Raw genomic sequence first — 16,945 nt, 5'->3', positions numbered from 1 at the left:
GCCAGGGCTAAGGCAGAAATACATGAAATACACCGCCAGCTCACTCAATTCCAGCCGAGGACTGCAGTTTCGTGCTTATTAGCATTTATCATCCCGGTATAGGAGTGACTGAGCTGGAGGTGGAACACCTCTTAAGGAAGCCTAGAGTGCCAAACAAACTGGTAGCTAATACAGAATTAGCATTGACCAAACGAGTGACCGAAACAATGGTTCGGTTCAACTCGAATTTTGAAGGCAAGGTAAGGTACGTTCAGTAAGTTACCGCCCTATATGGTTTATATTACCCCCATAAATGGTTTATTTTATTATTACATATCAAATAGATGAGCAATTTTACCTTGGTAATATATCAGATCCCTGTTGCATGATGGATCCGATGGTAAACCAAAAACTGTTGAGCAGTGTGAACTGGTTTTCCACCACAGTATTTTCTGTATCACACGGATGAGGATTGACCCACTCATATGGACTTAATCGAGCAAGGATGAAGAGGAAAAGACTAACGCCGAGGTAACCAGTACCCATGTAGAACCAGACTTCTAGAGACAACGGTTTCAGGAAAGAGAACATGGGCGGACTCTGCTTTTCGGGCTTTTTGAAGAGAATGCTGATGCCCAAATTCATGAAGGGCATGGTGAAGTCCACTGCAGATTCTCGCTTGTAAGTGATTGTCAGATCTGCAACAGCGATATCAGCTTCCTGAAATTAAATGATTTTAATTGTTAGTCCCAAAAAAATGTTAAGGTAAACAATTTTTATTACATTTTAATTGATCCGATTTATTAGAATGTCGTAAGCAAGTGCACTCGCTTCTACTTTATTTAATTCTTTTTTTAATGTAATAAAATGTTACATTTTTTAAATGAAACATTTTTAAGTTTTAAAATAATTAATAATACATTAAAGTTTTTTTTTTTTTGAAATCTATCCTTCTAATTTGGTCAAGCTGCCGTTATAAATTATCACGCAGAATAAAAAACAAAATGAAACTCATTATTATGTATAAGTCAAAAAAAAGTAGACATTTTTCTAACCGAAAACAAAACGATGATTTATACAAAAAGTAATGAAAAAAAATACATGAGCTAATATATAAATAGTAGTTGAAAAAATATTCGATGCATTTCTAAACATAACTTAATCGCAAATACTTAAGTAAGAGCATCTTCAGAGTATAATTTTTAAACCACCATTTACATCCGTAAAAGGGTTTTCCTAAAACTGAGTACAAATATTTAAAAAAGTCTGAAACAATTTATGTAATCTTTGAAGACTATAAATAACACTAATTTATGCAGAGATGTCCTAATAAAAATGAAAAAATAAGTGTAAACAATAAACGCAATAATGGAATCAAGAACTGTTTATTAGACTAGAATATATATTTAAAAAAACGAACAGTTTGTGAAAATCGTAGACACACCCGATTTCATAAGGGAAACATTTTGTTTAGTTCGTTAATTTAACGCTGCTTAGATGTGTAAATATTTTTAGTTATTAAGGTAAGACATTGCATAGGTTGTTTGGAGTTCAAGTGTCATCTAGAAAAACGGACATTTGTCGGCACGACAATCTTACTGAATCAATATTACTGTTTACCATTAGCAAGGTTGATATTTCGTAACTATGATTCTGAAAGATCATTGTTTTCCAGAACAATGCATTATATTATGTTGATTTTGAGCTTAACATTACTGAATTGGAACCCGTTTACTTTACATAAAATGCGAGCATTAAGACCTATAAGTTTTTAAACTCCTCTTATACCTAACATTGTTATTACAAGTGCAAATAGATTTTGTTTAGATCATACATAGTTTGTTTTCTTTACTACAACAGTTAAATTTACAAAACTTTGTATAACAAAAAGCAAAGAGTTTTAAGTGACGAAACAAAGTACCAAATTTAAACTACATGCAATCTTAAAGCAGTAGTGTTACTTGCTGAGATCAGATTGTTTTTTGTCGTAAATACATAAGATTCTCACAAATCATTAATGTCAGCTATGTTCCATGCTTAGACCCAATTTCAACAAGGGGATTCAGTTCGTGAATCAAAAAATTTTAGAATATACATGCATGTAGGCACGGTTTTGGTTTTTAGAAATACAGATAACTTAATAAGTTTCTATTACTTCTACAAGGGGTTCGAAACACAAATTGCTAAAAGAAAATAATAGTAATAAAAATAATAATGCAAATCCGTACTCTTCTAAGAAGTTCTCCCATCATTCCATTCCATGTTCCAGCAGCATCCACACTCCCATAGCGACCATCCTTAACAGGTGTGATGATAAAGCGAAACCCAAATATTTCCGACAACTTCTGCAAAAGATCTTTACAAAATCCTTCGTACCGGTCGTTTCCCTGGTAATCACCCTTCGGCATCCTTTCCATTAAATATGGTCTTGTCTTTTTAAAAAAAGAGAGAGTTTAGTATAAGAATCAAGAAAATATAAAAAATATACTCCAATGAAATGCCATTGAAATTTCATTTCAAAAAATATAATAGACAAATTGAGTAACAATTAATGCTTAACACACAATTTTAGTATCATAGTTGATTTAAATAAATAAAATATAGTGTCAAACAAGTTGAGAAACAAGGTTTCTTTCAAAAACTGCTAAGTGATGCTGTTCTTCCAAAAGATTAAGATTAGATTTCTGCGTAAATACTTGTATCATCGATTTTTTTCTTGTAATTTAAACACATAATGTTTATTTAATTAAATATTTAAGGTAAACACACCAGTAGTGGGCAGTGCTTCAGGGTGCTTCAGTAGTGTCCATTTCAAGGTTTATATTTCAAAAAATAGGATTCCAGGTTTCCCAATAGATTAAAACGTACAGGAGGTAATGATGCACTATTGAATCCAACTGGAAGACCTGGAATCCTATTTTTACTTCCTTTTACTTTTTTGTAAATATAGGAAGTATTGTATTTGCAAAAAAAAAAAAAACACTCAAAAATCGACCTTAATTTCCATTTTTCTCATCCCCGAATGAATGTTGATTTTTTTTTTTTTCGACCCGACAATATGTGGATATGTGCCTAGGAACGTACAGACGCCCGAAATATGCATTTTGACGACCGCCGAGTTAATTACAACGAATTTTCTCGTGACATCCGTATGTACGTATGTATGTGCGTATGTGTGTATGTGCGTATGTATCTCGCATAACTCAAAAACGGTATGTCCTATAAAGTTGAAATTTGGTACGTAGACTCCTATTTGGGTCTAGTTGTGCACCTTCCTTTTTGGTTGCATTCGGATGTTCCTAAGGGGGTCTTTTGCCTTTTTGAGGCGAAATCCTTGTTAATTTGAACTCAAGTGGTTTCATAATTTGGCGGACGCTTGGCGATATATCCCCAGTCTTTTGGTCTCCAAGTTTTTTCACCAACTTGGCGACAAATTTGGCGATATTTTTTTTTTTTTTAATTTGGCCACTGTTGGTGATATTTATAAAGTAAACTATTGAATCACATTAAAATTTCCAATGATGAGGAAATGACATTAAATTGGAGTAAAAGGAAGTCATGTAATGCACAAGTCAGCTCGTCTCAATTATAAACCTTGAAGTGGCCACAATGGAAGCACTGGCCACTACCGGTGTGTTTATCTTGATGCCGTCTTTTTCTAAAATTATTATTATTTATTTTTGATGCTACTTACAAGTATGGATGTTACTTTCAACGTAGTGTTTCGTAACAAATCTTTAACTTCACTGAACTCATCAACAGCTTCTTTTTTATAAGTAAATCGTTTTTCAGTGTCCCAGGTTCCAACCTGAAAGCAAAAAAAAAAAAAAAAGTAAGTGCCCCAGTTAAGTACTTGCCTCAGTTAAGTAACACCTAAACATAGCTTAGGTTATAGTAAATTTTAAAATCAACGTTTAAAGCACAAAGTTGTAAAAATACCAATGTATACCCACGTTTCAGGTAATCAATGAATTAATGCTGAAATGTGTGATATTCTAGATGTAAAGTCAGATTGCAAAAGTTGCTGTTTAACTTTTTTTTTTATCAATCTGAGGCACTATTACATTACATGTTTTTAAAAATACGTATACCAAAGTCTTTCGCTAGTGCAATATTAGATTTTAGTACCTTACAAACGTTTCGTTACTGCTGAAAAACGCATTTTCTCTACGTTAACTATAATTTCATTGGTGTAGAAAAGTATCTAAAGAAATTACTTGTAACGCACATCCATGAAAGAAAGCACCATGTTTTTGGTGGTTAAAAAATAAGTACTGTCAGTTGATGTAACTTCTACTTTAGCGGGTAACATTGGCCCAAAAACTGAATGAGACTCTATATACTGCATTAAACGTAGAAGAGTGATTACCACTCATTCGCTTCAAGTACCTAATGGAGATACTGTCTTGAATCAGCCAGTACTGATAGTACTGATTGACATTTTATTTGTTGGGCCAATGTTACCCAAAAAGAGCCCCTAGCAGATGGTATTCTATATGAATAAGAGGTTAGTTTGCGTCCACATCAGATTGTTTTTTGAAGAAATACAATAAATTTTGCGTGCTTTAACTTACTTTCAAAACTCCTCTTCTTGTTACTTTAACAACATCTATGCTAAATGTCGAACGTAATCCGTTTCTATCAATTTTGATGGTTCCACTAGTCCCTTCAAAAGGAACCTGGAAAACAAATATGATGCATTACAACTAGAAAAAGCAGAGGGAGGCGTCCACTAAATTAGTGCCTTTTTTCGTATTTTTCTTCCTCTTTTTTTTTTCCTTTTAGAAAACTATGTGGCATAGCTTTACCACATAAATTAGCGGAGATGTTAATTAAAAACGATTTAGAACGAACATTCTCCCCTGCTTGTTCTTGGTTTTTGAAGATTTTTCCTTTCTTTCGGAACACTTTTTCCCATAATTATCCATATAATATTCTTCATCTATCTGGCAAGGTGACTCACAGAGAGAAGGTTTACGTTATCCTGCGTTTGTAATCTCTCTATTTTTTTTTCTGCACAAAGCGGAAGTTATTGAATAGTTCAGAATCAAATGATTCTAGAGCTGCGCCGCAAAAAAATTAACACACTGTTTATTTATTAATGTACCGACGCAGGCGATGTGTTTTTGGATGCAATCATTTTTTTTTAATCTTTTCCTTTAAGGAAATGTAATTTACATACCGAAAACGTCATTTCGATTTCTTTTGCTAAGTTAAGTCAAAGGCAATACAGCGCCGAAAGCGCTGCACTTTAGTACTTCGGTAAGGTGGATTCTGCGAGCCGTCGTAGTCGGCGAGAACGACAACGCAGGCGTTTAATCTAGCCGCAGTGGCAGTTAGTTTATAGAATGTAAAAATACATTATTGAAAAAAAATTTTAATATTCCTCATTCATCTCTAAAAATAGTTTTAAAAATTTCTACAACACATGGCATAGTATTGAGAAATTATACGGCCTTAATGAAAATTTAAAAGAAAAGATAAAGAAAACTTTTTTTTTTGCGTGAATTCCTAAATCTAAATCAGTTTTTCTTTAAAGAATTAGACAATATTACCAATGCAAAAAGAAACAGGCAGTCGCGCATAAAGGTTTGATAACACGAAAATAAAAACAAATTAAAAAATAATGATTGGGAACAGTGAAGAAAAGGTTTTTTTCCGTGAATTTCTAAGTCTAAATCAGTTTTTTCTATAAATAATTAGATGATGTTGCTAATATAAAAAAAACAGGAATTCGCGTATAAAAGGTTGACTAAACGAGATAAATCATTTTAAAAACAATGAATGGGAACACCGTTTTCTTTTCCATGTTAAATGTACAAAAACGGATTGAACTCTTGTTTGAGAATGCTCTCTCCCTCACACGAGAAAACTATGTCTGCAATAGAGCTACATATTAAAACTCCAAAGCAAAACGAAAGTGTATGTACTTCATTTGCATTTTTATGCCATTCTTCTCAGTAAAAACACACTACAACGTAAAGAGGAAGAAAATACAAATTTTTAAAACAATCCTGGTGGCTGGCTGAAATGTATTTCGGCTTGTGAACGGAGTTAAAAAGTTAAACATCAGTGTTTTCCTGCCAAAAAAGCTCATAAATATGGGAAAAAATGCAGAATAAAATTAGCTTAATTCCCTTTAAAAACATTACACACAAAGAAATAAATTAGAATGCAAATGAATGAAAGTATTGTTTTGGTGTGGACGGAATATGCGTCTGTTTGCGAGATGAAAATGTACGATTCTTTTAGAACTTTTGTTCTTAAAACATCCTTGCTGTACCATTTTTTTTCTGAAAACTAAAATGACACAAATAAATAAAAGAAGAAATATGAATGATAAAAAGACGGTATATATATTTTTGGCACTTTAAATTTTACTTTATCGCAGGAGCACTAAACCGGGGAGGGAGAGGGTGCAGGGAATATTTTAAAAAATAAATTAAAAAGCAAAACGAACTATATTTTGCTAAATTTCTGGTCACATGTAAATATTTTCTGTAATATCGGCTCTTTTAGGGGATTTTAGAGCAGGTTTCATTCAGTTATCTCTAACACTCTGGATTTTTATCGTTAGCAAGCATGACATCAAAATATCTATAAAACGAGCTGATGTGTGCATCACATGACTTCCTTTTACACCAATTTAATGCTATTTCCCTATTATTGCAATTTTAATGGGATTCTCTCTCTAACTCTTTAAATATCACTAGCAATGGCCACATTGAAAGCAGATTTAAAAAAAAAAAAAAAAAAAAAAACGCCAAATTTTTCGCCAAGTTGGCGACAAAACTTGGCAACCAAAAGACTGGCGATATATCGCCAAGTGACCGCCAAATTATAACACCACTTGAGTTTGCATCGAAATTAACAATGATTTCCCCCCAAAAAGGTGCAAAAGACCCCTTTAGAAACACCCGAATGCAACCAAAATAGGAGGTGCACAACTAGACCCCACTGCGAGTCTATGTACCAAATTTCAACTTTCTAGGACATACCATTTTTGAGTTATGCGAGATACATACGCACATACGCACATACGCACATACACACATACGCACATACATACAGACGTGACGAGAAAAGTCGTTGTAATTACCTCGGTGATGGTCAAAATGGATATTTCGCGTGTCTATACATTCTTAGGCACTTTTCCGCATGTGGTCGAATCGAAAAAAAAACTCAACATTCATTTGGGGGTGAGCAAAATGGAAATTAAGGGCGATTTTTGAGTGAAAATTTTTTCGCGAATACAATACTTCCTTTTTTGTAAAAGGAAGTAAAAAAGGCACTGAAAGCAAAAAGGTGCTTTGTCAGTTACAACTTGATGTTCAAAAACTTGTTAACGATAAACAATGGTAGGGTAGACCGTAGCACATTTACGAGGATTTTTTTTCAATGGATTTTTAAATTTTTATGTTTGAACCTAAGAAATTTTATACATTGTGGTTTTATGAAGCAGTTAATGAAGTTAAAATTTGTACATTCAGTTGTTGCTCAGCTTGTGTTTGAACCCTGCCTTGTCTTTTTTTCGATTGGTTGTGTGCTTTCAAACAATAGATGCAAGCACATTTTTCATCTTCGTTAAGAGAATCGTTCATTAATTTCCTTTTTACAGAGTGTACTAACTTCACTGTCGCAGGTTTTGGTTTCATACTTTTTTCTTTGATGTCTTCTATTCCTGCTTCAATAGAAACTTGTAAGTTTTAAAGTAATTTCTCCTTTTTGTTTTGTTTTGCCTATTTTTTTTTCTTTGTAGCTTCTAACTGCTCTTGTCTGAGGGCTTCTTTAATCGGAGTATCAGTTAGGATTCCGAGCATCCTTATCTTTTTTCCTTTCCTGGTTCTTAAGCTTTGGTCTTACTTTCTCAAATGATCTCAGTTGGGGTAGTACATATGTGATGATGTGGAAGGCCTACTAGGAAAAATACTTGGATTACCGATAAACCGTTTCATTACTTTGACATCTAACGTGGTTCTGTTTGAACGTAATGTCTTACCATCTTTAAAATAAAGGAAATATATCAGAGGTTGAATAGTGTATAAAGTTAAAGCTGAACAAGCATGACGACTCTATCATTGCAAGCTATAAGAAACGAATCTTTTACTTAATTTAAAATGAATGGTTATTTTTTAAAATTAAATAACCTAAAAATACTAAAGGTTTGAAACAGTACAAAGCGAAAAAATCGTCCGAGGCCCGTTTATAAGTAAAGCAAAGCAGTAAGACAAAGTAAGAACACGCGTAAATATGCCCCGATGAAAATGCGTAAACGGGCTCCGTCGGCAAGTTTGAATTCATTTTTACTGTGCAAAAAATGTAAAAATTTTTCAGTCCGTACAAATACAATTCTCAAAAAAGGGTAAAATTCTGCTATTTTTATGTGTTTATTTGTTTTTAGCAAAGTATTATTCATTCAAAATATGCTTCAAAACATTGAACACAAAATTTACTAGGCTTTATAGAAAACAGATTTTTCTATCCGCATGCTAAACCGAAGCTCGACTGGTGCTCAAAAACTTGTGAGAATATTAGCTTGGGAGCAGCATCAATCTTCTGTGACTGTTAGCTCTCCAGTTATAACTCGTTTTTGAAAAAGGGCTCTGGGTAAAAGGGTAAACGTACCCAATGCGTAAACGTGCCCCGGTCTACCCTTGTCTTCCTTGTAGCATAATGAAAATATTGACCCAAAAGTTTTTCTTCTTTTTTTGTAAAATATACTTATTTTGATGAGCTTCTTTTCATTTTTTTCTTTTTAAAATTGATGTAAGATATATATATTTTTTAATTTACAAACATTTTTTCAAAAGGTGCTGTTTTTTTATTGGTATGTTTATTTATGTTTTTTCGCATCTTTCATCAGATATACGAGGAAGATTTTGTTTCGAGAAATTAGCTGTACATTTTTAAAATGTATTTCTTACATAATTTTCAGTCTTATCTAATTAAGAGAATATGGATTAGGTACATAAAATTGGAATTGGTATACGTGAAAGTAGGCTCGTTTAGATTTGGATGAGACATCTTTTTTTTCTTTGAAATTTGTAAAAAAACCCTAAATAGTCTGAAAAATGTATTTTAATATGAATAGCTACCTTGAACCTTACTTGAGTTGAATAAAACATCCCCTTTTCGTTTGAAAAAAAAAAGTGAGCTATATTTTAAGTACTATATTTAAAAAGCAGTGAAAGGAGCAGTTGAATAAGCACATCTAAAAAAAAAGTTTTCGATCAATAATTCTATATCTCAAAACCAATTTTCATCCACAGGACGTCTTCTTCTCCTTTTGTTGACCAAGATAAAAATAAAACTTGAATCTTCAAACTTCTTCAGAGTACTTGAGAAGAATAAGAAGTATCGGGTTTAAAGCATTTTATATGCAAAATCTTCCACTGTCGTAGAGCTTATGAAGGGATGTTAAAAACAAAATCAACTTTTTTAGAGTTCTCAGTTTCAAACAAAATGTTTCGTAAAACCTTCAGAGGTAGCGCAGTTTTCCGTATAATTATGAATACGTTACAAGGTTTTTCTTACGTTACCTCTACTAGAGAAAGATATGTTTACGAATAAAAGGAAATAATAATAAGCTTGAAACGAGATAGTTTAAAATAACATGCGATATATTTTGTTTTTTAAATTAAAACCCGCATTGAAATATATGTATGTGGTTTAATGAAGAACTCATATTTTAAAACAAAGTTTTCAAGAATACTTCATTGAAACGAAAAATTATATGCATGCTGTTTGCTTTTAATTTATTACTAAAGCTAAACTTTCAATAAAAAGGAAGACAATTTTCATTTCTAAAATCTCATATTTTTATTGTTTGAGAAAGTTTCATCTAGATTGATATGAAGTAAAGTAAAGTGATTATTATTGCATTAATTAAAATAAAAAGAAAGATTGAAAATCAGCATTTGTTTATGTGTAGACTTGTGATGATTCGCATTTCTTATCTTATAAAAATAATGCTTGCATTCCCCAGTTGCAGTATCCTAAGTTTTAATTTAATGTTAAATTGAAAAATAAATACGTGAACACAATATTATACGTAATGTGTTTCCGTATGTCTACAAATTTTGATCAAAGCAACTTAAAAAAAAAAAAAATACTTTAAAGAATGTGTCATGCATTAAAAACAGAAAGAATTTTTAGTGAATAAGGCTTTTTTCTGTGAAGCCTTTTAAGTGTGATAGCTAAGTGAATTCAAATTTGATCTTTAAATGAACTTACTATCTTCATGTAATTGACAACTGCTGTGCCATCAGGCCACGTGGAAGATCCATCACAGTACAGTGATCGTAGTTCAATGGGCTTGCCTCGGTCTAAGTCATCCAAAGCCTTTGATAGCATGAGGACGGCATCATAAATCAAAGCGGCCTCTGTCTAGAAGAAAACTAATATTATATTTAATATCATACTGGTTAAATTTTAAAATCATATAAATTTTTATTCTTGATACATACATTAACCCGGTTTTTAGGACTGAGAAATTTTGTATTAAACGGATTTTTGTATTTTTTTTTTAAATTTAAAAGATGATAATTTGTACGTGTTTCCTTCATGGTATTTATAAATGAGGCAGTGAGAAGCAAAAGGATGTAAGTGGCAAAATTAAAAATTTGGAGATAACCGGTACAAATGGTAGGTAAATCTCTCTTCTATCTTGGGACAAGAGATGGCAGTAGTAGCCCTGGTGGATGCTGCTGTACAGTATGATTTAGAAAAAAGAATCAATGAAAGTCTATCTAGAACCTTATCTTTAAACACGTTTTACTCAAAACTTGAAAATCTCCACTTACATCCTTTTGCGTTTTACTGCCTGAAATATAGTGCACTTAAAGATGAAAAGTACCGTTATGGGTTGCTTGCTGATCACATCATTTCCAATGGCCTGCTCTGAAAACTTCCATTCGGACAGGAACTTCCTGAATTTATCGTTTTCTGGATCAATCAGTCTAAAGGCAGTGATATTAGTTCTTCCTATGTAGTTCTGATTCCATTCAACAGTGTGCACATCCTGTGTATAAAAATGAGCAGACATCCTAATTAAAAGTAAAACATAAAGTAATTTTTTATTGTTAGACAACTTACTGTACTCAACATCTCGAGAATTGATAGCCGAACAAAGCAAAGAGAGTTGATGTTTTGTTGCTATCGTTCGTTTTTTAGAGCATTACTTCACCGAAATGGCGATGAGTATTCAGACCAAGTGTTTAACCTTTGTTTTCTTCTCAAAATTAAACTCATTTTCATCCAAAGGGGGGGGGGGCTGAAGCAGAATTTAAATTTGCTAAGTATCAAAACACCCTCACTACTTCTTATAGAAAATACTGTTTATAAAACATAGATTTTGTACGAATTTTGAAAAAAATGCAAGACTTTTTAGCCTCGAAAACAGTATATTAACAATGGCACTGTTTCCAATCGTCCAGGTGCAAAGAAGACAACCGGATTCCCAAGTGTGACCTTGTTACTTTTGACATCAGTTATCTTAAATGTGGTATAAAATGTAATTTTGCCCTTTGAAAATATTTTTTAAATATTTTTATTCAATCACTGTTCATAAAATCTGATTTAAACAAAGTCATATTATGATCTAAAAAATATTCTACACTAAACAGTGCAACAGTAAAAGAACGTTTTATACCATCATGTTACAAAGAAATGTACTGTTCTTTGTGAAAATTGCTTACATTAACACTATTACATGTTTACTTTACCTAAATTAGAATTTAAACAAAACAATTTCAGGTGACTTACCAAGGAAGTTAACAGGTAGTTTTGATATTCTGTCATCATGTCCACACTATCTGCCTGAAAAATTCATGGTTCAAATGAAATTTTTTATATTCAAACACACATAAGCACATATAAACGTGTTCATAACCGTAATTAAAAGCAGTAGAAAGGACCATTGTCCCCATTGGCCTTGAAAAGTCTAACGTATTCATATAAGTGTTATTTACGGTTGCTATTTATGTAATACATATTGACTATCTATTTTTTGAACCCGCAATTTTTTGGAATAATGGCCTTTTTAATTTCAAATTAGAAATTGATGAACTTTAAATTGTTTATCACATCACTCACTCAGATTTTTTTCATTTAATTTAGCTTTGCTTCATCCGATTAGTTTTTTGTATAGTGTATCACATTAGGTTTACTTGAAAAAAACAAAGGAAAGTTGAAATCAAACGGCATTCATTTTCCTATGTAAAGTGTTTTATAAAATATGACAGCTAGTTTCTATGATATACATTATATTCAAACTCTCAACGCACTGCAAATGTTTTATGCATTTTTTCGTGGATTGTATTCAAATCGTAGAATGATCTGAAAAGTAACAGGAGTTTCAAAAATAGTTGGTGTTTTTTTCCCATTAGAAAAAGAGAGGCCAGATAAACTTTTTTAAAAAAAATCAGTTTTTATACATTCAAAATATTCAAATCAAAAGCTTTCAAATGACACCAAATACATGTTTCTTCGTAGAAAAAAAAAAACAAACTTAAACATTAATGTGGGTGAAATGTATTACATTATACGTAAAACTTGACCTTCAAATGCAATTTTATAAAAACGTCAATTTTTACAACTCATGTTCTTAAAAATAAAAAAAAATGAATTAAAAAAAATCATGTTCTTTTTTCTTGAACACTACTTTATGAATTTGAAATTTTCAAGACATTTCATACAGATAATACAGAATGGTTTATAATAATACAGAAGGAAAATTTATGCTTAGGATTATGTTTTTCTAAACAGTTGTTTTCATGGTCAAAAACGGTTTTTTTTTTTTTAAATTTAAGATATGACTTTTGGTTAAAATTTAATGAATTATAAATAAGCAGAATTGACTTAAAATTTCACCACAATATACTTTCTGATGGCTCTTAAAAACACTCATTGAAACGTTTTGAGAATCTATGGAATTGTGAGTTTTCTATCATTAAAAATTTAAAGAAATATTTATCAATTTTTGTAATGTAACATTACACGTCTGCAAGGTAGCAAATCCTCTTAGAAAGAGATATTTGTACTGATCTTAACTGAATATATGTATCAGGTAATTATGCATTGTAGCTTCTAAAACAATTGTTAAATTGCTTCAGAGATACGGAATTCAAAGAATTTGAACATGGGGAAATAAGAGACGAGCATACTAGTTTCCTGCAATGAACACTTTGTGAGAAATACTTCCCTCAATATATTTATTGTATGGAATAAATAAAACTGCTCTCTTAATCCGTTGACTGGCAACTGCATGATAAATCGTATTAGATGAGCTGGTCTAAACGAAATACGGAGTTAATTCACATTCTGCAACCATGCAATTTTCCTACGTACATAAAAGTTTTTGTTGAGTGGGAACTGGATAAAGGACTGTTACTTTCTCCAAAAATAACCAAGCAAGAATCATTGTAGTGTTTAAATAATTTAAAAAAAAACAGCTAGAATCATTGTGTTTCGAAAAATGATTAATGTATCTTATTTGAATGAAACGACCTGTTCAGAATTATAAAACATTGGGTAAAACCAAAGGGATATTTGAAAAATAACCCAAAAATGTGCCTAATATGAGAGTTAAGTTTTCGAAAAGGATTTTTTTTTTTAAATTTTTACCTGAAATCAAAACGGCGTTTTTTCTCTTTTGACGATGTTGTTTTTCTTAGCAACTACAAAGATTTTCACGTGGTTATGCTTGTAAAATGTGCTTTGCGTAAATTTTGAAATATTTTCTTTTTTTTTTAGGAATAATGCGAAAGTAATTGAAGATACTATCATTTCAGTTACTGTCTTAAATTTAGAAAAACATGAAAACCGTACTTACGTCATTAAATAACTGTTTAACGCGATGAAGTGGTAAATCAACTACAAAATTGTTTTCTCGTAAATTAAATAAATCTTTCATAAATTTCTTGAAATCTTGATCTGGCTTTACATGTCTTAGGGTGATTTTCATCTGAGGAGTTTTTGACGCCGTTGGCAACTGCAGGATTTCCTGAAGGCGAATTAAGGCTAAAAAGAGAAAAATAAATAAAACATGCCATATAAAATTTTCTTTGAAACATTAAAACAGTATCAAACTATTCTTAATTCACATTTCCATACCAATTACATATATATTTTCCCTTTAAAGCAAAAACAAATATTTCAGCTTGCGAACAAAATATCAACAATGTATTTTATTTATGTGTTTGTAAACGTGCAGATCATAAACTGAAAAAAATATTTCAATTAATCTTTGGCTCCAAAGATATATGGGCAGTGTTGCCAAAAGTTTAAACGAGGACACTTTTGTACTGCTTTTTCTGTTAGATTATATGTGTTTCGCTTTATATGGAAATTTTTAGTGAGCGCAAAGAAGTATTATCTATATACAAAATAACTTTTCGCTGCAATATAATTATATAGGCAAGCTGTGTATATAGTCTCTATACATTTTTGAAAGAAAGGTTCTAAATTTAAATTATCTGTGGATGTGAAATAATTATGCACGTCAACTGAGGCAATGATAAATCGTGTTTATGTTCATCTATTTGAATTAACGTATAAAAAGAACATGGGGGGGGGGAAGGAGAATCACCCACAAATTCAGAAAATAAATCAATAGCAGAACGACTATTAACAGTAAGGGGAACAGTTTAGGGGAAAATTCAGACAAACTAATAGTGCTAAAAATAAACCATCTAATGGGACACTTTCGTCTACTCCACATGAAGTGCAACGTGAACAAGACGTGGTTATTCGTACCCCAAAGCATTACGATTGCCAGACTTGGACATAAACTTATCGTTTAGATTTATGACATGTCCACTTATATCAAATGAATACTGGTATCATTAAGCTATAAAACTTGCGTCTTAAGGTTACAACGACTCAAACTACGCCAGCAAAATTGCAGGTGTTTCAGAGTGTACTGATGAGTGTGCGTAATGTGTGAACGGTGGCCGAAATGTGGAGTGACCGTGTTAAACTGGACTAATTTGGTGTTCCATTATATTGTAGTTTCGTGTAGATAGCTTACATTTCACATTAAAGCTTTAAAAAAAATGTAGAAACACTTTATGAAAATCATGTAGATAAATAACCGGCGATGTTTGAATGCCTGTTTTTTACATAATGTCTAGTCATATTATGCAAAATGACTAGAGATGAAAAAATTCCGGAAATTTTGAAGTGGTGGAAAAAACTGTTTTTTTCCGGGTTTTTTCTAGAAAAATTGGACAAAATGGAAAAATTGGGTTTTTTTTTCTTTTTTTTATGAATAAAAATAGGGTTTCTTAATAGCTCTGAATATTTTGGAACGTATGAAGGGTTAAGCATTAAAAAATACCCTCATGTTTGTGAAAATTGCAACACCAAGAAGAAATTATGCAAATGAACTAAAGTTCACAGGAAATGTATAGTAGGATAAGATACGCGAATGATTAGAATTAGAGATGTCGCGCATACCTGAACCAAGTTACGCCCTCTGAACTGTGGCATAGGCTCTGTATATAAAGGGCTGTAAAGGTTTTTTAGATTCATTGTATGATCATCTGTCGATGGTAGATGTTTCTCTAGTACCCAATATTCCTCCTCCTAAACGCAGAGTGTCATACGAACGAGTAACGGAGTTCCAATGGGGCCGCATGATCTGCATGCGTTAGGATAAACTTATGTGTACAGAAATCAGTGCCCACACGTGGCGTAAAGCCTTAACTGTGATGTGTATTCATAAAAGATGGACAGAGGACGATGGCATTAGCTGAAGGACTCGCGCCAGCCTACGCATCCGAGCGACGCCACGAGATTATCGACACCTCACCCTCCTAGCTGTGATGGATCGTATAGCGTCCTCTAGTACGCTAGCACGACGTTGGAATATGGCTACAGGTGTCATCCTTGCTGCTCCACGGTTCGTCGACGTCTGCTGCGAAAGGGTCTCCATGCAAGGGTTTCCATAACAGGAGTCCCTTTACCCTGAACCATTGTCACTTGGGACTTCAATGGGCCCACCAACACAACCAATGGCGTGCGAACTAGCAAAATGTCGTCTTCTCGGCTGAGTCCAGATTTAATCTGCAATAAAACGATGGACGTGTACGCGTCAGACGTTGCACATAAGAACATCACCTTCCAGAGTGCGTAAGCCGACGTCATACCGGCATAACATCAGGCACCATGGTAGTCTGAAGCGCTATTCAAGGGCAGTCCCATCTAGTCCGAATTACTGAAAACCTCAATAGCGAGTGTTACTTCAAGACCGCTGTGACGCCGGAGGTACTACCCTTTCTTCCGAACATTCCTGGTGCAGTGTTTTAGCAGGACAATTCACGTCCACATGTCGCACGTAACGTACAAGTGTTTTTCAGTGCACGACAGGTTACGCTGCTTCCTTGGTCTTCCCGTTTTCTGGATATGCCGCCCGTCAAGCATGTCTCGGATTGCGTTGGTCGGAGAATCACCCCTGTGTCGCGTCCGGCAGTGGGTACGGATGAACTTTGGTTTCAGATTGAAGAAGTATGGGATGCTATTCCAAATCGTGACATTCAGAACCTCTATGATTCGATGAAAAAACGTGAACAGGTTCACAAAGTTGCGCTGGGTAGCTACCTTCGATATTAGTTTAGACTAGTAATTTTCATTTCATTGATCTATAATTTTGATTGTTTATTTGAAGCACTATTAGTAATGCGTGCAATAAGTTTTGACCATTTCCAATGAGTCCTTCATGTTGATGAAATAAACATGAGTGTATATGCAATCCACACATCTTCTTTTTTTTGCTTGACACAAAAACACATAAAGGTACATTTTTTTATTAAAACAAATAGTCTTTTTGTTTCATAACTGAGAGCTTTCAAGTCAAACACCAGAAATAAGTGAAATCATCGTTCAGCCAATAATATTGGGTTGGGTAAGGTGTCTAATTATAACAATTACATTTTCTTAGTTTCGATTACGTTTAAAACTTGAAATA

The 16,945-nt window shown here is 32.9% G+C and overlaps 1 protein-coding gene across 1 annotated transcript in view; it reads right to left on the bottom strand.

Moving 5' to 3' along the window:
- Positions 1-16,945, bottom strand: part of LOC129224256 (glutamate receptor ionotropic, kainate 2-like) — a 59,776-nt gene that overhangs the window by 16,248 nt on the left and 26,583 nt on the right. Inside the window, exons 5-12 of the mRNA XM_054858683.1 lie at positions 13,811-13,998; positions 11,743-11,796; positions 10,835-10,999; positions 10,213-10,365; positions 4,554-4,658; positions 3,674-3,787; positions 2,208-2,411; positions 338-699 (exon numbers count right to left, since the gene is read on the bottom strand). Coding sequence (XP_054714658.1) covers positions 338-699; positions 2,208-2,411; positions 3,674-3,787; positions 4,554-4,658; positions 10,213-10,365; positions 10,835-10,999; positions 11,743-11,796; positions 13,811-13,998 — 1,345 coding nt within the window. The remainder of the gene's footprint in view (positions 1-337; positions 700-2,207; positions 2,412-3,673; positions 3,788-4,553; positions 4,659-10,212; positions 10,366-10,834; positions 11,000-11,742; positions 11,797-13,810; positions 13,999-16,945) is intronic.

This window comes from Uloborus diversus, chromosome 6 (genome assembly GCF_026930045.1).
Source record: "Uloborus diversus isolate 005 chromosome 6, Udiv.v.3.1, whole genome shotgun sequence".
In the NCBI taxonomy this organism is placed as follows: domain Eukaryota; kingdom Metazoa; phylum Arthropoda; class Arachnida; order Araneae; family Uloboridae; genus Uloborus; species Uloborus diversus.
The sequence above is the reverse complement of the archived record's forward strand: the minus strand, read 5'-3'. Positions and strand labels throughout refer to the sequence as shown.